This window comes from Acinonyx jubatus, chromosome E2 (assembly GCF_027475565.1).
Source record: "Acinonyx jubatus isolate Ajub_Pintada_27869175 chromosome E2, VMU_Ajub_asm_v1.0, whole genome shotgun sequence".
NCBI classification, from domain to species: domain Eukaryota; kingdom Metazoa; phylum Chordata; class Mammalia; order Carnivora; family Felidae; genus Acinonyx; species Acinonyx jubatus.
The window spans coordinates 6,620,177-6,641,211 of NC_069396.1; the positions used below are offsets into that span (position 1 = coordinate 6,620,177).

General features: G+C 50.7%; 1 protein-coding gene and 1 pseudogene across 4 annotated transcripts in view; one reads left to right on the forward strand and one right to left on the reverse strand.

Moving 5' to 3' along the window:
* PLCG2 (phospholipase C gamma 2) overlaps positions 1-21,035 on the reverse strand; it is a 152,607-nt gene that overhangs the window by 63,751 nt on the left and 67,821 nt on the right. For all 4 annotated transcript variants that reach the window (XM_027076280.2, XM_027076281.2, XM_027076282.2 and 1 more), the window contains 4 exons: positions 17,590-17,674; positions 15,840-15,923; positions 6,534-6,577; positions 3,875-3,947 (listed from right to left, as the gene is read on the reverse strand). In XM_027076280.2, coding sequence (XP_026932081.1) covers positions 3,875-3,947; positions 6,534-6,577; positions 15,840-15,923; positions 17,590-17,674 — 286 coding nt within the window. The remainder of the gene's footprint in view (positions 1-3,874; positions 3,948-6,533; positions 6,578-15,839; positions 15,924-17,589; positions 17,675-21,035) is intronic.
* Positions 5,447-5,868, forward strand: LOC106984017 (40S ribosomal protein S12-like; annotated as a pseudogene).

Here is a 21,035-nt window from a genome sequence, read left to right on the forward strand (position 1 = left end):
TCTCATGGTTCGGGAGTTCGAGCCCCACTTCGGGCTCTGTGCTGACACCTCAGAGCCTGGAGTTTGCTTTGGATTCTGTGTCTCCCTCTCTCTCTGCCCCTCCGCTGCTCACGCTCTGTCTCTGTCTCTCTCAACCATAAACAAACATTAGAAGGTGCTCCAATCCTGGCAGCTTGTGCAAACAATTGTCTTCCTCCTGGGGTCACCTCCGTCCATGCAACTCTGCACCTCATTCGTTGCCACTGTCATTTAAAAGCCGAGGAAACAGAGGCTCAGGATGTCACGTGACAACCCCAAGTTCACATAGCTGGTAAGCCGCAGAGTGGAGGTTCCAAATCAACTGACCTAGAATATGTCCTCTTTTCAAAGAGTCCGCCAAGTAACGCTTCTCACATGTTGATGATGTCTGAAATATACCTTCAGCTGTTCGAAAACAGCTTCTACCACTTAGAAATTCGGAAGCCCATGGGGCGCCCGGGTAGCTCAGTCAGTTAAGCGTCCGACTTCGGCTTGGGTCGTGATCTCACAGTTCGTGAGTTCGAGCCCCACATCGGGCTCTGGGCTGACCACTTAGAGCCTGGAGCCTGCTTCCAATTCTATGTCTCCCTCTCTCTCTGCTCCTCCCCTGCTCATGCTCTCTCTCCCCTTCAAAAATAAATAAAAATATTAAAAAAAAGAAATTCAGAAGCCCATTAGAAAAAGAACACGTGGTATTAAGTACCTGTACTGTTTTCCTCTCTAATCCCTAGAAACCCATATACTCATAGGCAAAAAAGAGGCACAAAAAGACGAAACATGACATAGTTTCACCTGTGACTAATGCTTTATGGCTTCTGAATATGCTAAAACCTCTACCTTTAAGGATAATAAAAGCAAATGCGCCACCAGATGTGTGTGTGGTTGGACGGGAAGGGTCAGACCGGGAAGTCTGAAAGAAGCAAAAGGCAAGGGCAGATGCAAATAAGGTGGTAAAGAGATGGCCCTGTTGGCACGTGGGTGGCTGACCAACAATGAACCTTACTGTGGATGTTTGCAAATCTACTTGGATAGGGACACAAAGTAGCTGGGAGGCTGGGAGCGGCCGGCTCATCCACACACGAGGCGCTACGATCTTTGAATAATGGAACATAAAACTCAAATCACAGGGATACTTAATGCAAACGCCTCGCCAGACCTAGGTGTCCCCCCACCAAAGGCCAGGGGCTTCCTCGTGCCTTCTCCTACAAAGCTTTTGCATTTACTAAAAGGCACAGGGGCTGAGCCAGCTTAACGTGGAACTAGCCTGGCTGTGAATAACATCTTCAGCATAAAGGAGGATAAAATTCCAACATTCCGCGAGTTAAAAATAAATAAAAATGTATCTATGTGGGGTGGGGTGGGGTGGGGTGCCAGGCAGCTACGATCGTGAAAACAAGAAGCATAACAGAGGAAATGGGGATAAGAGTCTCAGCACTGGGCACGGACTGTATGGCCAGGCTCTGCATTAAACCTTTTTCACAGAGCGGCTCGTTTTAAACACATGCAGCCCCAGAAGGTACATACGTTACTCTCCATGTTATGTGACTGGAGAAGCTGAGGCTTTGAGTCATTAAATAACTTGCCCCCCAACAGTGAGCCCGAGACCAACCCAGGCACATCACTTCTGGAGTCTTCCTTTTGACCCCCTCCCCCTGCCCCCAACCTGTTCGACAGTGGCACCCATCCCCCGCCGGCCAGGGCTGGCCTGTGGCACATGTAACCAGTCCTCCGGTGGGAATTTAGGTCAGTTCCAGGCCTTCACTCCTATTAAGAACCCTGCCATTGCTTCTGTAGGGTGAGTTCCTAGGAGGGCAGTTATTTAACTGAGGTACATAAACCTTTTCTTCAAAGTTTTCATTTTAATCGCATATTGCCGAAGTGCTCCCTAAAAACCTTGCACGGATCTGCACACCCAACGGGGCCTCCGTGAGTATTCTGTGGGTGAGCACCCAGCACCCTAAACAAATGTCCCTTTTGAGCAGCCCTGCTTCCTGCCAGCATCGCACAGAGCCCAGCACACGGGACTTAAGGGTCTGCAAGACTGACGGCTCAGTGTCCCCATTCTTGACATCAGGGGCCCCCTGGGTTCTAACTCCCCACTTGGGGAGAGAGATCTCCTGCGCTATGCTCCTGACCCACAGCCCTGATCTCCGAGGGGCCGGTGTGGGTGTCGTAAAATTAAGCAGCACAAGCTGGTGAATTCTAGGGGATCAGGCTACTCGTCCCCAGGGATCTGGCCTCAACGGCTTCCCACCAAACTGAGTAGTTAGGGCAAAAAAGAGGATGGCGAAAAAGAAAACCACGTGCCTCTCTCTGCTTTACGACGCTGGTGGCACAGACCCAGCATGTAAGGTGCCCAGAGAATGCACGTGCCCCTTCGCTGCACCCCACCGCAGAGCTGCAGGCTCAGGTGCTCTCCTTGAACCTGCACGGGGGAAGGGAGTCACCCTTTATCAGGCACCACCACAGCTGCCCCCTTTGCCTGGGCTTCCGTGTGGCTGGCGTTGCCCCCAGTTGTGTGCCTCTGTTCATTGCTCTACATTCAGTGAAATCTGAACATGGGAGATACACTGGGTGACATTAACGAGTTTAGTGTGGATTGTGGAACAGGATTGCTGTGGTCATGTTTTGTGGAAAAAAAAAAAAGTCCGTATCTGTAAGAGAGATGCACTGAAGCATTTACAAAGGAAATAATACATAGCCTGGGGTTTGCTTTAGATTATTCCACTAAAGAAATGAAGAAGAAGGGGAGGGGAGGGGAGGCACGTGGGTGTGGAGGTGGAGGGCAGGAGAAATAAAATTGGGGAAACGTTCATAACTTCTTAATCTGAGTGATGGATACGCGGTGGCTCGTGATGCCTATCTGTCTACTCTTGCACATGTCTGAGAGGTTTTGGAGTAAAAAGTTTCTTGAGAAGCCAAGGAACTGGAATGCTACGAACCTGAAACGGCTCTAAAAAATAAAGTCGATTAAAATACCAAAACCAGAAAATTAAGGAGGAAGCAAAGACAACTCCAGGGACAGATGTAAAAAATTTTAAGTATCTACACAAAAATGCATGTATACGTACATACAAAGATCACGGCAATCTTCTCTGACCCCACGATTCTGGAAAGTAGGGCTCCCATCCCCACTTAGAGAGGAAACTGGGGAACAGAAAGGTCAAACCACCTGCCCAAGGTCACACAGCTAGTAAGAGGATCTCCCGTTTCTCTCCATCGAGCTGTTTTTCCAACCACAGCACTACTGACATTTGGGGTTGGGTGACCTGTGCATTTCAGGATGTCAGGCAGTATCTCTGGCTTCTACCCACGAGGTACCAGGAGCCCTCCCACTTGTGGCAACCAAAAACGTCTCCAGACATGCCCCCAACCCTCCCCCCCCCCCCCCGTTTGGTGCAATGACTCTGGTGGAAAACTACTGCCCGACACAAAAGCCCTTCACTCTGCCACCAGCACTTCCCCATGTGTCATTTGTTTAAGGACGGCTGTGCTGTTTCATCCCCCAGAGGACCCGGCAGGCTCATGTGCCCGGTCACATCTTCCCATCGCTCAGGGAAGGCTTCTAGGAAAAGGCCACGTGTGATGAGCCAGGAGAGGGAGCGGAAGCCCGCTAGGTGGAAACAGACGGGGCACCCACCTGCCTCGGACTACTCTCACTCCCCCCTTCTGGATTTGTGCCTTGGAAAGGGGCCAACATGAGGTGGTTCTCCTTCCAGAGTCTCAGACACCAGAGCGGCATCGGACGGGAGCACCAGTGTGTCACCACAACCGCCGGCCGGGTGGCAGGTGGTGAGAAGATGAGAACCCGGCCCAGGCAGCTCCTCCAGCTCCCCCAGCCCTGGCCTGCCCTCACCTGCTGTTCGTGTAGGAGAAACCGCTGGAAGTCGTGCAGGTAAACAGCGGAGGCATCCGGCCGGTCGGTGTTGCTGCCCTCGGGGAAAGGGAGGGTGTTGAGAGAGTACACGATCGACAGAGGCTGTGCACCGGGCAGCCTGCCACCAGGCACCCTGTGAGTCCCTCCAGGGAGCTGGGTGGCAGGCTGGCCAACGGGGAAACGAGGGGCCAGCGCACAGAGAGAGGCCCAAGTCCAGACCTGGAGGACCCAACAGCTAACGGAGTCCCAGAGAAGGAGGAGGGGCTCGCCAGGACGTGCCAAGGGTCTCAGACAAAGGGAACCATATATCCCAAGTCCTAAGGAAAAAGAGAAGGGGGGCAAGGGGCAGGGGGTGGAGGGAGAGAGCAGTGGGGGAGGGGGGCAGACCTGAACCGCACAGCAAATGCTTGGGTCGGGCTGGATGTGGACAGCACTTAGTGGGGGAGCTTATGCTGGAGAAGCGAACAGGGCCCCATCAAAGGGTCTCCTCAGAAGCCACAATCCAGTTTGCTGAGCCACTCAGGGCTCCGAAGCAGCAGTGGGGGTCAGCTGAAGCCCCCCAGGTTCTGGGAGGGTGGGGGGAATCAGCCTGAAGACACAAGACACAGGCTTTGGAGCAGATGAAGGCCTACTGTTGGGAGAATTTTCCATTTGAGAGGAGAGAACCTTTCGCCCTGCATACAGGGAGACCCCACCTCAGCCGGCAGCCTGCTGACAGACGGCCTCATGGAGAGGATGTTCGGGGCCACTGAAAAAGTGGGACCTCACTGGACTGGCAGAGCAACCCTGGCTTCTGTGGAAAGTGCATTCTGTAGAACAGAGCTTTAAGGGGAAATACACTTTACCCCTAGAATCTGCAAGGTGTCTATGTGGGGGGGGGGGGGGGAAGCAGGGGTGTCTTTTAAAGCACAGGCGATAAAACACACTTTAAGCTGTTGCCTTTACTGAACTCACTTAGAATCCAAAAGTCTATTGTCATTCTCTAATTGCGAATGTACTTCCAATCTTCTTTGCTAACGACCCTCATGGTCTAACCCTCATTTTTTCCTTAAAATACTACATGAACATCAGATTTGTTTTGGGGTGCCTGGGTGGCTCAGTCAGTTAAACATCTGTTTTGATTTCGACTCAGGTCATGACCTCACAGTCCTGAGACTGAGCCACGAGTTGGGCTCTGTGCTGAGTGTGCAATGTGCTGGGGATTCTCTCCCTCCCTCCCTCTCTCTCTCTCTCTCTCTCTCTGCCCCTCCCCCACTCATGCACATGCGCTCTCTCCAAATAAAAAATTAAACATTTTTTTAAAAACCAGGTTGATGGGGGGTGGGAGGGAGGGGAGGGGAGGTGTTGGGCATTGAAGAGGGCATCTTTTGGGATGACCACTGGGTGTTGTATGGAAACTAATTTGACAATAAATTTCATATAAGAAAAAAGAAAAAAGAAAACAAACAAAAACCCAGACGTTGCCCTTTCCCTGCCGCCGCTGAGTCTCGCGGAGGCGGAGGCGGAGGCTCGGGTGCGGTCAAGATTCGGCTCCATCCGTAACCCACCGCCATGGCCGAGGAAGGCATTGCTGCTGGGGGTGTAACGGACGTTAATACTGCTTGACAAGAGGTGCTGAAGACCGCCCTCATCCCCGATGGCCTGGCACGTGGAATTCGCGAAGCTGCCAAAGCCTTAGACAAGCGCCAAGCCCATCTTTGTGTGCTGGCATCCAACTGTGATGAGCCTATGTATGTCAAGTTGGTGGAGGCCCTTTGTGCTGAGCACCAGATCAACCTAATTAAGGTTGATGACAACAAGAAACGAGGGGAATGGGTCGGCCACTGTAAAACTGACAGGGAGGGAAAACCCCGTAAAGTGGTTGGTTGCAGTTGTGTGGTGGTTAAGGACTATGGCAAAGAGCCTCAGGCCAAGGAGGTCATCGAGGAATGCTTCAAGTGCAAGAAATGAACAAATGAACTTGACTCTTGTTCCCCCCCAAAAACAAACAAAACAACAAAAAAACCAAAAATAAAAAAATAAAAAAAATAAAAACCAGATGTTTCATATATACTGTGCAGTCTTGAGGTTTCTGGTTGAGAAAGGAACAGGGGTCAGTTGCCAGAGTGTCCTCATCAGTGAGGGCTGGTTCTGAAAAGCAGGGCTAGATCAGCGTGCCACAAATCATTTTAGGTGCTGTTAACTCCGTGGCCAACATTTCATAATCCGAGAACATTTCATAAATCCCCACTTGGGGAATGAGGAAGAATGGTAAAGGTCCTGACAAGTCCTGCAGCACTTACATTTTAATAATACCATTATCACTATTTATGAGCCCTTGGCCATCCCACACACCACAGGAAGCACTTTATATGCTTCAACTCGTTTTAATTCACTTAAATCTGCTTAACCAGGCATTTCCAAAACTGATTTCTGGGAGAGCGGGTCCTAAAGCACACAGGCTTCTCTGCAGAACCTGCTGGCCCACCCCACGGGCTCAGGACAGCCAATTTCCCAATGACAGACTTTGCCCCTGTGGAGATCAGCGCGTGCCCACAGAGGTGGCCCCCCGCCTTGGAGCCAGCTGGGAGGACCCACTCGGGCACCTAAGCCCAACACAGCCGCCCTGAACAACAATAACCCAGAAGAGGTGCCTCACCCCAAGATGAACACGGAAGAATCTTTTTTGAATTCATCAAGAATCTGAAAGAGAAAACAGAAGGAAAACACACAAAAAATAAGAACATGAGACAAGTCAAGCCACTTCATGCAAATGGACAGGGTTTTTTAATTAAACAATTATAAATGACATGACTTGTAATATTTGAATATGGCAGAAACTTAGGTAGAAGTCTTCTTCGCCCCCTTCTTAGTCTAATTCCTGAGAAGCAATCAATCTTAGTAATTTGGTAGGTTGCCTTCTAGAATCTGTTTAGTGGACATTCATTTTAATTATACCTTATCCTATCATATTACATCCATGTCTCCAAGCTTTTAGCTGTGTTTTAGGCTTTATTTATTATTCTGCTCCTCAATCATCCTGCGTCATTACTATGAAAACCCACAATGTATTCCATAATACGTACATCACTGATGTTCTGCTATTAGACCCAGCGTTACAAAGGGTGTCCGCGTATCTGTGTATTTTTGCCCGGCCGCACAAACTATTTCCATTGGGTAGACAGGGAAGCACGTGGGTCCGGTGTGTGCCTGTTAACTTTGACAGATTCACCAAACTCTTCTCCCAACAACTGTCCCGACCAGCGCCCCCACCAGAGAATGCATGACCTTTTCTACACCCTCACCGCTGCATTTCCCATCGGTAATATTGCAGCGAGCTAATTTTTCATCTTCAGATTCGAGAGAAGGAAAGAAATATTGGGCAGCTTCGGCCCTGCCCTTCATGGCCACACACACACCCCCCATAACGTGTCTGCTTCCGGTTAGGTAGCATTACCTTAATAATTTTTAATCAGGCTATGACTGGATAAGCATTTGAGAAATTCAGGGCACAAACGGACACGTAGCCACTGGCATGTTACAAACGCTAATGATAGAACTACAACTCCCAGTCTAGACTCCCCAGTCCTTTAGCCAAACTGCCTGGAGTCCAGGATGATACAAGGAAAATCAATGTTCTAGAGAAGGTATGGACAGGCCCCTGGGAAGCATCAGGAGGTCTGTGTTAGTCTGTGCACGTATGTGTTTTTATTTCTGGAAAGATGACCTACAGCTTTAATCAGCATCTCAAAGAAATGGGTCACCCAAAAAGGTTAAGAGCCGCTTTCAGAAGAGCTCACAAGTCTCCCTTCTATTTACGTGTAACTGACAGCATAGCTATTTCTTAAATTTAAAAAAAGAAAAAGAAGGGATTTGGGGCAGTGCGTGCTGTTATTTGGATGTTTGGCACTTAGATCACTAGATCGACACGGCGCTTCAGGCCAGATCCCTTCTAAACCCAAACCCTGAGACTGGTTTCCTTCCACCTGGAGAAAGCCGGGTCTAGACTTACCCTCAATTATCTATGCTATGAGATCCTTAAAGCCAGTCTTTTCCTTTACTTCTTTTCAAGGAAACACACAAAAAGCTCCACCCCATTTCAGCCAGGCGGGCAGCGGGGCCAAAGGAGGGGGTGCCCCGACTTCAGAGAGGCCTCCAGAGCCAGAAGACACGGGGAGAAACACCCCAGCTTCCCCTCTTGCACGCCTGTACCCCCATCCCTATCCGCCCATTTGCTGAACCTGCTGGCAGAGCACCTGGGAATGAGTTTGTGGGAATGAGCCCCCCACAGGGCACAGAGTGGGACAGGGGGTAGACCGGAGGCAAAAAGGCAAATAGTACCAGCCTGAGGCTCACCTCTTGGGTAGCAGAAACAGAATTCACAGACGCAAGGCAACAGCGCAGGCCTGGGGGTAGGGGTGACGGGGAACCGAAGACAGAAGGCGAGAAGATTCCTGGGCGGGCGCATCCAGCAGCGTGGCCAGTCACGCATTCGCTGCAGTGAAGACTGGGGGAGGGGAGGAGTGTCACCAGGCCTCTCCCGAACATTCCAGCAGGAGATGCAAAGCAAGCTGGCAGTGAGACGGGCAAGTCCGGTGAGACACTGGCCCTGCCTGGGACGCACCAACCTTTGGACACGAAGAAATCAAAGACCCAGCCAAGAACGTGTGAGTGCAGAGACAGTGAGGTAAGAGGAGAATGAAGACAGCACAGTGTCTCAAAGCCAAGTGACGATATCCAGGAGAGAGTCACCAGTGATCTATGCCATGGAGCGGGCAAGATGAAGGCCACAGGACCGACCAGTGGCTCTGTTGATGTGGAGGTCACTGGTCTTAGGAAAACATCAACTGCCGTGGGGTGAGAAGCATGGAACGTGGCTGGGGCAGGGAGGGAGGCAAGGGGGACAGCAAGGTCGATGGCGCTCCTGCAAGAGGTCCCTCTACGGGGCAGAGAAATGAGGCAGCAGTCAGAGGACATGCGTCAAGGAGGGCATTCTATCGATGGAAGATGGTATAGCAGGTGTTACATGCGTCCCCTGAGAGATCTGTGCAAGCCCTAAGCCCCCCACACCTGTGAATGGGACCTTATTTGGAAATAGGGTCTTTGCAGATGTGATCGAGTTAAGGCGAGGTCCTGCTGGATTACGGTGGGCCCTAGTTCAATGACTGGAGTCCTTATAAAGAGGGACACCTGGAGGCCGGCACAGACCAGGGCAAGGCGGCCACGTGATGACGGAGGCAGAGACTGGAGCGATGCATCTGCAGGCCAGGAGCGCCCAGGACGGCCAGGTAACACCAGAAGTGGGGAGAGAGGCAAGGAGATTCTCCCCCCGAGACTTCAGGGGGAGCTGAGTGGTGTCAGCACCCTTACTGGGAGAGAACAGAGGTCTGTTCTCTTCGGCCACTTAGCTGGGGTCTGCTGCGGCAGCCCTGACAAACTAATGGCTTGTCAGGAGCTGACACAAGGCAGCCACGACCTCAGTTACCCCCGGCACCCATCCCACCCAGAAGACAGGAAAGCGAAGCCCACTTTGGCAACAAAAAACAGGCTCCAGAAGGATGAGCAGCTGTTTTCAGATGACATACCCAGAATGTCAAGGGGCCAGAATTTCAGCCCCCGTCCACCTTGGTTCATCTCCAGTGGCCTTCACAGTACGTGCAAATGCACACAAAGTGACTAATGACATCCTAGCAATGAGAGAAGAATATTCTAGATGCTACAAGGCACACAGAGTGGAGAGACAGCAATTAGGTTATGTTACCATTACCGTGTAGGGTTATGTGGTCAAATTCTACTAAACCAGGATGTCGGGGGCCCCGTGTGACTCCGGGGGGTGTCCTGACCCCTCTCACCCCAGCAAAGGATCAACGAGGTCAAGAGAGATGTCTGTTTTGTTTAACCACTGGGCCCTCTTGGCTCAAACATTTGTTGAATGAATGCTGAAAATAATGGGTCAATTAATTTTCTCTAGGAAAAATTTAAAGGCTACGAAAAAAGTCACCTCTGACTTTTGAGTCCCAGGAGAAGAGGCAGTTACAGCTAGACAAGGGAAGGGGCCGTGCCCAAGGATGGGGACCACAGAAGCAAGAGCCCAGAGGAATCGAGGTCAAGGAGTTGAGTCTCCCCATATGGCAGGGGCACCCTCCAGGCTGTAACTCAGCCTACACATTCTGCGCTCATTTGAGCCATTTGGTTCCAGGAGGCCAAGGGGAAAGTGGCAGTGACAGAAAAAGCTAACCAGAGGGTCACTGCCGACGTGTGCACGGTGGGTCCTTCTCCCTCCTCGCTGCCAATTCGAATAATGTGCCACATTCCCTGTCCCTGGAAGCCTCAGCCAGCATACCGTCACAGAACGTGACTCACTTGTCATATGCTCACACCCATGTAAAACTCAGAAGAATAAACATTAATCTTTCTACCAAAAGTATAATCCCAGGTATAATCGTAGAAGCTTTGCAGGCTTTTCAATTATCTTTTTCTTTGTACGTGCTTCTTACTTTTAAGTGATAGACAAAACATTACTTTGCTTATAACACCATTTATTCAAACATCAGAAATGAATTTCCTATCAAGTGCTGCCTGGTCATCTGCTTCAATACGGTGAGCAGTCAGAGGACGCTCTGGGAAAGCCACCGATTCTGACCGAGATGGTCTTTCTGAAGCAGGACAGAGAGCGGGAGCACCAAAGGTGAGCGCTTCCTTCCCCTGTGGGGAATTCTGCCTCATGAAAGGCTGTTCTGAGGGCCAGCTGTGTGCAGGACACTCTGTGGGGTGACCGCGATCTCTGAGCCCTTTTAACCCTCTCACCGAGCCTGGAGGATGGGTGCTGTCACCCCCAAACAACAGACAAGACTGAGGGTGTGGACACTTAAGGCTGCTCTCAGCTACAAGCAACACTCAGGGAAGTGTTAGCAGGGAATCTTCCCCTAACTAAGGGAAGATTACTGCCACCTTAAAAAAAATTACAGCTGTTTTCTAGAACAGGCAAACAAGCAAGAGAGGATGCCTGCATTCAGACACCGTGGGGATGGTAATGGGCGGGAGGAGGCAGTGAGTGCTTGTTTTCTGGTACCCTGCACGGGTGGGAGGGTACTTGTTCTCTGACTGGCACGGGACACAGTTTCGGTGATTACTACTTGTGAGCCGCTGGGGAGCAACTTCAAATCTTGGGTTTATGGGAACCCTTGGTGGACAGGCTTTGAAGATGGCCTTAGGACGTCCTCCTCCCGGTGTTCACAGCCCTGCATTATCCCTGCCACTTGAAAGGCATGGGATGCACGCGATTACACGTCTATGACTACATGATGATGCCGTATACGACTGAGCAACTGTCTTGCCAGCTTTGGGGAAGCCAGCAGCCATGTAGGCGAGCCCCATCCATCAGGGAGCTGTGGGTGGCTTCTGGACAACAAGGTTCCACAACTTCATGGGCTTGGAAGCAGATCTTTTCCCACTTGAGTCTCAGAAGAGACCACAGCCCCCGGCTAAAACCCCGTGAGACCCCAGAGCAGAGAATCCAGCCAACGCGTGCCAGAATGCCTGAGCCCCAGAAACTGCATCATACGTGATATTGCTCTCTGGCTAACGCGGAACCGTAGCACATTTCCGAAGGAATCTACTAGAGGGTCCAGAGGATGGATCGTCTGGAAAGGCAGGGCATAAAAACACACAGATAAACGGCAACCTGAATGCCACACCCCACCGAGGTAAAAGTCAAGTCCCGGACCAACAGCAGGAAGGAAACCAGCCAGCTGTCCTCACTGATGATGCCTGATGCCCCACCATCACTGACCAAGGGGGACTTGGCTTGTCTGGTGGGGAGGCAGCAAGGCAGCAGTTACAAAGCTGGGTATTAAGCATTTAAGGAAGAAACAATACGACGCTGGGTTTGCTTCAACATCATCTGAGCAGAGGGAAGTGGGCAAGGGCAAGATGAAACCCGATGGCCATGAGCTGATCATCGCTAAAGCTGTGATGGTCCACGGAGGGTTCGCGTACCATTGCCTCTGCTTATACGTGTTTGACATTCCCTTTCGTGAGAACATTTTAAAAATTAAAAAAGTCGTGTCAGTGGCTGGGCACTGAAGTCGGGCAGAGGAGCGTTCAAATCCTAGCTGTATAACCTCCAGCAAGTAGCTTCCCTGAGCTTCAGTTTCTTCATCTGTAAAATGGGGCTAATAATGGTAGGTCTAGCACAGCTGCGAAGAGGATTAAGAGCCGTACAGCACTTAGCACAGCACCCAGCGTGTAGTTCACACTTAGGAAAGGTTCACTAAGGATCTTTTTTTATAATATTGTTAGTACAGCCTAGTTAGAGGCCCATCACCCGGGGAAACACATGGGATTAACTTTCTTCTCTTCCTGCGGCTACCCAAATTTTAGAAGCTTTGAGGCCTGACAGCAGCGATGTAAGTAGGTGGTTAGACACAAGGAGGAACTGGTTACCCCAAGCTGGAAACCTACAGGTACTGCTGAGCACGAACCCACTCCTGGGTCTAGGCTTGGGGGTTGTCCATCACCCTAAACAGCCCTATCTCCCCAGAAGAGCCTAGGAAATCCAGCTGAGCCTGTAAGAGCATATATCTATTGCTTTCCTCTCCTCTGTGCAGCCAGCAAGGAGCCCAGGAAGTAAATTATATGCTAACAGTAGGGGAGGGGCATTTACCTACACAAGAGTTAGTGAGGTTTCTCAAGCTGGCCACTAACTATCTATCAAGCTTGGGGTTTTGTTATTCAAATTCCAAGCCAGTTATACCCTCCAGGGGTGGAGATCAAGTGGTGGGGCCTGGTACGCAAGGTAAATTAGCAGAGAGAAATGGGTGGTGGGTGAGAGCTGGGGCAAACCAGAGAATGCAGGCTTCCTTTCTACTCATACATCCCCGTGGGGAACTCAGGAAGGACCCAGAGATAGCCAGATGTCCATTTTTTTTAAAAGCAGCAGAAAAATCTAGATATTAATATGAAACTTCTTGAGTTTTAAATGTAGGCAATTCATTTCAAGAAACACTTAAACCATTAGGCCAAGTACAACAGAATGCAGGCTAAAGGTGGCGTTCTGGCCAACAGAAGCCAGCCTCTGGTACAGATGGGGCGTTTCCCCACCCAAAACCGGGCAATCAAAGACACCCCCAGAGGATTCAGGGATTCTGCAGAAATCAGACTCAACTTTCTTTCTCCTCCTCCTCCCTCTCAAACACACACGCATTAGCCTTAAAAAGGGACATTAACGACAGTGCAGGTTGAATTAAGTGTCAGGTGGAATTTTATCACAGTGGAAACAGACCGCCAGCAGGCTAACCTGTGTGGGCAGATTAAACAGCTTTTGTGCAAACCTTGTTCTCAAGCTTTGCCTGCCGTCTGTCTGATGAGACAGCATCCTGAAATTTCAAGGCAACTGACTATAAAAACAATTGTTTGCAACTACTTATCTGGAGTGAATCAAGCTTCTTTTCAATCCTGGTCAACTGCAGACAATTGCTGTCTGCAACTGTCATTCTGGATGTCACTTGTGCATTGTCATCAAAGGTTTTCACTGTTCTCAAGAACTGATTATAAATCAAAGTTACAGATTTTGGCCTAAGAAGTGTTTTGATCAGCTTGTATGCAGTTTTTAAAAAATTTTTTGTTATGTTTATTTATTTTTGTGAGAGAGAGAGAGAGAGAGCGCGCGCGCGCGCGCGCGCGCACAAGTTGGGGAGGGGCAGAGAGAGAGGGAGACACAGAATCCGAAGCAGGCTCCAGGCTCTGAGCTGTCAGCACAGAGCCCGATGCAGGGCTCAACTCACAAACCGTGAGATCATGACCCGAGCCGAAGTCAGACGCTTAACCCACTAAGCCACCCAGGCGCCCCAGCTTTTTTTTTTAAGGTTTCATATAAAAAAGGGGAACAGAGTGCCTGGGGGGACTCAGGCCATTGAGCATCTGACTCTTGACTTCAGCTCAGGTTATGATCTTGCAGGTTGTGAGTTCGAGCCCCACATCGGGCTCTGTGCTAGCAGTGTGAGGCCTACTTGGGATGCCGTCTCCCTCGCTCTCTGTCCCTCCCCTACTTGCTCTCTATCGCTCTCTCAAATAACAATATAAAAAAACTTAAAAAAATAGGAGGAAAGTTACATAATTTTTAAAGTTTTATAAGCAACGGCTTGATTGAATACCTTTATTTTATAAAGGTGGCTGAATGAAAGACAAAAAGTTGTCTTTCCTCAAAATCACCTGGTCAGCCAAGGCCAATTTAGGAGCTGACATCCGGGTCTTTCAATCCCCAAAGCTTATAGTCTTTCTACTCTCCTTGGCAAATCAAGAAGTAATATATGAAAACAACCCCAGTGAAGTAGAATTTTTTTACTCTATTAAATAATGTATTTTTTCCCACTGTAGGCAGATGGCCAGCAGTCACCCATCAGAAAGCCTCACCCTGTGCCCACCTGCAGGCCTGCATGCAGAAGGCAATTAATAAGTGTCTTCTCATGATTTTCATGCTCATCACTTAAAAATGCCTGCACTCTTGACTGCCCCACCCACAGCCCTCATTCAATGCTCCCTAGAGCCCGGTGGGAATCCCCGTCCCCATTACACAGATAAGAGACTGAGGCTGAGAATCATGCGTGACCAGCCCCAGATCACACAGCTCATAGGAGAAACCAGATCCTCTGGCTCCAAGTCCTATGTTCTCCCTGCTTTGGACCCACCCTTGCTACCTGCAAAGCCCTTTTCCAACAACCTCCTGTTTGTGGGATGAGTGCTGCCTGCCAGGCACTGTGCTCCATGCACTACACTGAACAACCCTTCTTTTTAAGCTCTACGCTTTATGGGATTTTTTAAAATGTATGTTTGAGAGAGAAAGAGAGAGAGAGAGCAGGGGAGGGGCAGAGAGAGACAATCTCAAGCAAGTTCTACCCTGCCAGCACAGAGCCTGATGCGGGGCTCGATCCCACGAACCTCAAGATCATGACCTGAGAAGAAACCAAGAGCTGGATGCTTAACCAACTGAGCCCCCCAGACGCCCCTATGGGACTCTCTTTTTATTCCAAAAGTAATGTACTCCTTGGAATGAGTCAGAGAAAACAGGGGTGTGCAAAGAAAAATTCAGTGATCTCTCCTGCCCGTCCTCCTAAACCCCTTCAGTGCATACACAAGATCAACATTAAACATAAAAACACACATAGACATATGGAGGGGGATTACTCTATGCAGGTTTTGGTTTTGTTTTTTATCAGACCTGGCTCCTCACGTGAATCTGCTGCTGGTTTTGCTCACAAAACACCATGAACATCCCTCCAGATCGACACACACACAGATTCAGGCTCCATAATCAGCTGCGTGATGCTGTGTGCTATGGATGGACCACAGTTTACTCAGCCATTTCTCTCCTGAGAAGCATGCAGAAGGCTCCCAGCTGTTTTGCTGGCATAAATAATGCTGCAATAAACACCCTACCACTCAATTCCTAGGTCCCAGTGCCCTTATTTGTCTAAAACAGAGTCCCCAAAATGCCACCGTCAGGTCAAAACGTATGCACATCTTATCTTAAAACGGCATATTATCCGAATAAAAAATCATTCTCATTAAAAAATGAATAAAAACATAAAAAGAAGGAACACACACATAATCCCTCTACCCAGAGATGGTGACTCTTCATAATTTGATAAATTTCCTTTGCAGAATGAGATCATGCAGTGGAGTTAGCTGAACTTCTTAATAGGCTCAGATTAAATTCCAACGAGACTTGTCACACTCCCACCAGGAAGGTATGCAAGAGCCATTTCCCCCCGCTCCGATTTCCCCACAGCTCTCTCTCACGCCAACCTAACGGACACAAACAGTGCGTCGCAGCCACTCCCACGGTCTGCTTCCTTGACTAGAAGGGACACTCAACACTTCTCGTGGGTTTCGTAGGAGCGTGCTGGACTTTGACACGCAGGGGAAACGAAAACATCATTGATCACTTGCCCAAGAATCGTCTTACCGACTTTTGCTGCTCAAACATAAGATTTTTATAGAAAAGGTGGAACTGCTCAAAGCTGAGTTCATCTTTGTGAGCGCCGATTTCCTGTAAATTAAAAGAAAAAGTAACCACTCGGTCTCTGAGGTTCCCTACAAGAACACTGCTCCACTAGTAACAGGCAGGCCCGCCCTTCGACAGCGCTGGCTGAAAGCAAACTCACAGTCTTCTGAAGTCAAACTGTTCACAGGTTTCCGAATTTATCTGCCTAGAGAACATAACCACCAGGAGTCCCACCAGGTAAGGCTCTGGCCTTGAACCCCAAAATAAAAGAGTCTCGGCCAGAATCCCAAGGGCAGTAATACTTTCTGGGGGCAGGAGACATTTCCAAATCTAGACCTAGAGCAGGGTCCGTACATATAGGTCATTCTAAAAGCCAGGGAAAACTAACCAGGCCTTTGCAGTTAAGAGTTCAACTCCAGTCAAGGCTTGTCCCCTGAACTGCTTAATGGCTTTGGGTCATTTACTTGAACCTTTCAGACCCTCAGTTTCTTCATCTGTAAAATGGGAAAACTACCACTACCCTCCCTAGGACTTCCCTGAAACCAAATCAGTAAGGTCTACGTATCGCCTGCTCAGGAAAGGCTTGATAAAGAGCCAGGTTCCAGGGGGCTGCCTGGGTGGCTCAGTCGGCTGAGCGTCTGACTCTTGGTTTCGGCTCAGGTCATGATCTCATGGTTCATGGCCTCAGGCCTCATGTCGGGCTCCACGCTGACAACAGGGAGCCTGCTTGGGATTCTCGGTCTCCCTCTCTCTGTGCCCCTCCAGGGAGCGCGTGCTCTCTCTCTCTCTCAAAATAAATAAATGCATTTTTTAAAAATACAAAGATTCCTATGATGTGGTCATCATTGGTGAATGCTTCTCCCACCTCTGTTTCTGCCTTCTTAGAATAGCTGGAGTAGTTAGAATAGTTTTAGGCAGGTCGAAAGATGGCTTGATAGCCATAAGGTGGGTTAACTCTTCCAAGAGCTCACTGGTACAGAAATGAATGCACATTCTTGGCTAAGGAAGCCTGTACCTGGGGCTGCCACTGACAAGGCCGTGTGAGTCCTGCAATTGGGACCAGCGGAATGGAGAGTCACTGGGCTCCGTGACAAGGGTCGGGACCTCTCAGAGCACCACAAAGGGTGCCTACCCATCACCTCCGTTCTTATGCACTCAAGAAAGTCCCCCCGCCCTACTCTACACCCCCACGCTTAGAGTCACCACCTGCCACAGATCTACCAAAAGCTCCATTATGCAAGAACATAAACAAACTAAGTGATGGCGGGGAGCAGGGGTGGGTGGGAAGTGGGGGGATGTGGGGGGACGGGCAGAGAAGAGCTAAGTCCAAGTATGTTGTGAGGACTTGCATACAAAATGCCACATCCCTGACAACCTATGTAAGGAACCTTCCATGATAGTTTCAAAACAAACCAAAAATCCCGCGTGTTCACCGTTACTTGAAGGAAAGCAGGCTGTGCGATGGTGAGGGAAAGGGAAGGCTATACCATGGGAACATCCCAAGTCAAGCAGCTCAGCAAACGTGGTCCTCAAGGAGGATGTTGTCTGCTAGGATTGCAAACATGGGCCTACGACCTCCAGGGGGTCCCTCTGTCTCAACGGAGACAGAGGAATCAGGAGGTGAAGGATTCTCCTGGGCACCATTCAGCGGGGCTCAAAGGCTAAGCGACCCTAAATTCACAAAATCACCAGGCCAAGCCACGAAACTTACCACAAACTTATCTTTGAGGAACTTGGCACTGTTCACTTTGAAGTTGACCAGGGGCAAGATGGTCTTCAGCTCCCGGAGGCTGATGCTGCAAAAGAGGGAAACCCCAGCTCTATCCACCTCGAGGGGCTTCAACGGTAGAGGGAGCGGCTGTTCCCATCCACTCCACCCTCAGGAGCCCCGTGAGAAGACGGGCCGGACACAAGAGACCTTGGGCTCAAGGGGGCTGATGCCACGATGTGCAAGGCTGGTCTCCACACTTCAGGGATGGCCGTGGACTCAGGTCACTTAAGAGATTCACAGGGTGAGCAGAACCCTGTGCCCAGAAAGCTTTGCAGATAGGAAATGTCCCAGGGGTTCAAACGAAGGGGAGATCGATGAAGGCCAGAGGGCGAGGGGGAAGGAGCTGACCTTATTCAAGCACCTGCGATGTGGCAGGCAATAACGTTACCTAACCCCTCACTACACTTGACCCTCCAACACAGTAAGCATCACCCACCCTCAGGGTTCAGAACAGGCCACGGGGTGGTGTTTGAGGAGGGAGGGCACACTGCTCGAGGTCAGAGCTGGGTGACGGCAGAGCTTGGGTTTGAATCAAATCCCAAAATGTACAGTCATCTGGACCACATCACAGAAATCTTCATGCATGTTTTTTGCTAGGCCAGGTGGCAAGTTCAGGTTCGGAGCCAAGAAAGGGAGAGCGCATTCCGAGCAAAGGAAATAACCGTACTGGGGACACCTGAGTGGCTCAGGCGGCTGAACATCCGACTTCAGCTCTGTTCATGATCCTGTAATTCGCAGGTTCAAGCCCCACTTTAGACTCTATGCTAATAGCTCAGAGCCTGGAGCCTGCTTCGGATTCTGTGTCTCCCTCTCTCTGTGCCCCTCTCCTGCTCACACTCTGTTTCCCTCTTTCTCAAAAATAAGTAACAGATTAAAAAAATTGTTTTTAAAAAAGAAATAACCATACTGGGGCACCTGGTGACTCAGTCGGTCAAGCGTCCAGCTCTTGATTTCGGCTCAGGTCATGATCTCAGGGTTCCTGAGTTCAAGCCCCGCATCAGGCTTTGTGCTTACAGTGCAAAGCCCACTTGAGGTCTTCTGTCCCCCTCTCTCTCTGCCCCTCCCCTGCTCGCGTGCTTTGTCTCTCAAAAATAAAACGTTTCAAAAGTAAAAAAGAAATAACCGTGCTAGCAATAATAACAGCAGTGACGGCTGAAACCGAAATAGCACATACTCAATGCTAGGCACCGCTCCAGGGGACAGGGACACACACACTCATTCGATGCCCTGCCACCTTACGAGGCGGACACCGTTAGCACCTCCATATTCCAGCTGAAGAAACAGGCTCAGAGAGGCTGGGTGCTGGGACGTGGAGGACGTGGACTCCAGGGCAGCTGCCTGTAACCACCGCATGTTACTTCCCCTCTGGGAACAGCATGAACGGTGGGGAGGTATATGGGGTTAGGGTGGTGGGTCAAGGGCATGAGATCCAGACCCCTGTGGCCACAAAGCCGAGAGTCTGGCAGAGTGAGAGACGGTGGTCCGCGGGAGCTGTTGGTGTGGTCAACAAAAACTGCTCTGTGTTCTGGAGACGTCAGGCTGGACAGGGCTGTGCACGGCCAAGGAAGGAAGCCTGCCCAGGATGTGGGCAGAAAATGGCCCAGTTTCCCCAACGCTGCCAACTCGGCCTCTGCCGGTACATCCGGAAGGAAGCAGCATGTTCTACTCAGCAGCTGCCCCTGGAGGCGACTACATGGGACTCCGGCCATCTCAGTGTCCCCGTGGCCAGCCGTTTTACCTCTAGTCTAACAGCCCCCCTAACATCAGACTCCTTTACCTGCAAGATGCTTCCCTACCACCCACTATTCCAGGGCCTGCACTAAGGGCTTTCCCAGAGACACTGAGAGCACCCATGTCAGGAGCGGCTGGCTGGGCACAGAATCAAGCAGGCTGCCTGAGACCCCCATCCTGACCCAGCCCCCGGGGGTGTCCAGGAAGAACCCGGCCAGGGCAGGATGAACAGAGAAGAGCAGCAGGGGCTGGCACCACGAGACGGGACAGGGAGGGGGTCTGGTCAAGCTGGTGTCCCTGCAGCGCTCATCCAGGACCAAGGAAGAGGTCAGAGTCCCCTCGGGGACCCAGAACCTCGAGGCAGAAACAGGGCCAAGAACCCTCCCCACATCAGGCACCAAAACAGGGGGGCTGGGAGCCAATGGAGCAAATACAGGGTCTGGGGTAAGGAGACACTGAGCAACGGGGCATCTGAATCCACGGGCTGTGGAAGTCCCACCTTACCGCACAACAACTGAGCCCCCAGGTAAAAGGTGGGGGGGGGGGCAAAGAGCTTCCTTGGGCTCCCGTGCCGGGACTTTGCCACCCCACTCCCCTCCCCACACTCCCACCCCCATCCCCGGGGCCTGTGGCTGTGCACTGCAGAGCCTGACCATGAGCAAGAACAAGCATGGAGACTCCCCAGTTGCTGGAGGGGAGGAACCCAGCAGCCCCAACTTCACCGCTCTCCCCGTCTGGGACTTGTCATGAGATGAAGAGAGTGCCTCACCAGGGTCCCATCCAGCATCCAATGACTAGTCAGTCAGAGTGAGCAGCTCTCTGATGACCTCAACGGAGGACCGCTCTACAGGCCGTGCTTGTGACCATGGCAGCCCATCTCCTTCTACCCCCTTCACACCCACAGGTGTCCGTCCACCCCCACACCCAGCCCAGTAAGCTTCCCACACACAAACCCACGTTTTAGACTCTGCTTCCTACAGGCTCGGCCAGTGACAGCCGGTTGGGAACCAGGGCGATTCCTTTGGAGAAGGAAGACAAGACATGACACCCGCCATGGGCCACAAAGGGCCCTCCGTCTTCCCTGGAAGACATCACTCTACCATGGTGGCATCTTCCCTTGTCGGCCTGGCACGGTCCCAGGTCCTACAGCACCGCATCCCAGCAGCCCTTACCATGCTGCCCGGGGTTTGCAGCCCCAGGAAACTTATCTGCCCCCCTGAGGCTGGATCAACATCTCCACCACCCGAGGCTTCTTAGAGCAAGAAGGACAATAATAAGCCTATGTCAGTGCCCAACATAAGTCAGGCACCGCCTAAATGCTTTTCACATACTGACCCACTGAAACCTCACACCAGGAACTATTCTCTCTCTTCTACAGACAGATTAGAGAGCTAAGGCACAGAGAAATTAAGTAATTTACCCAAACTCACGCAACCAGTAAGTGTCCAAGCAGAGATTCACACCTCACCACCGCCCAACAGAACTTTCTATGATGATGGAAACGTTCTGGATCTGCATTGTGCAATGTAGCAGCCGCTACCCACATGTGGCTACTGACCATCTGAAATGTGGCTAGCGTGACCGAGGAACTAAAATTTTACTTTTATTTAATTTTAATTGATTTAAATAGCCACATGTAGCTAGGGGGCGCCATA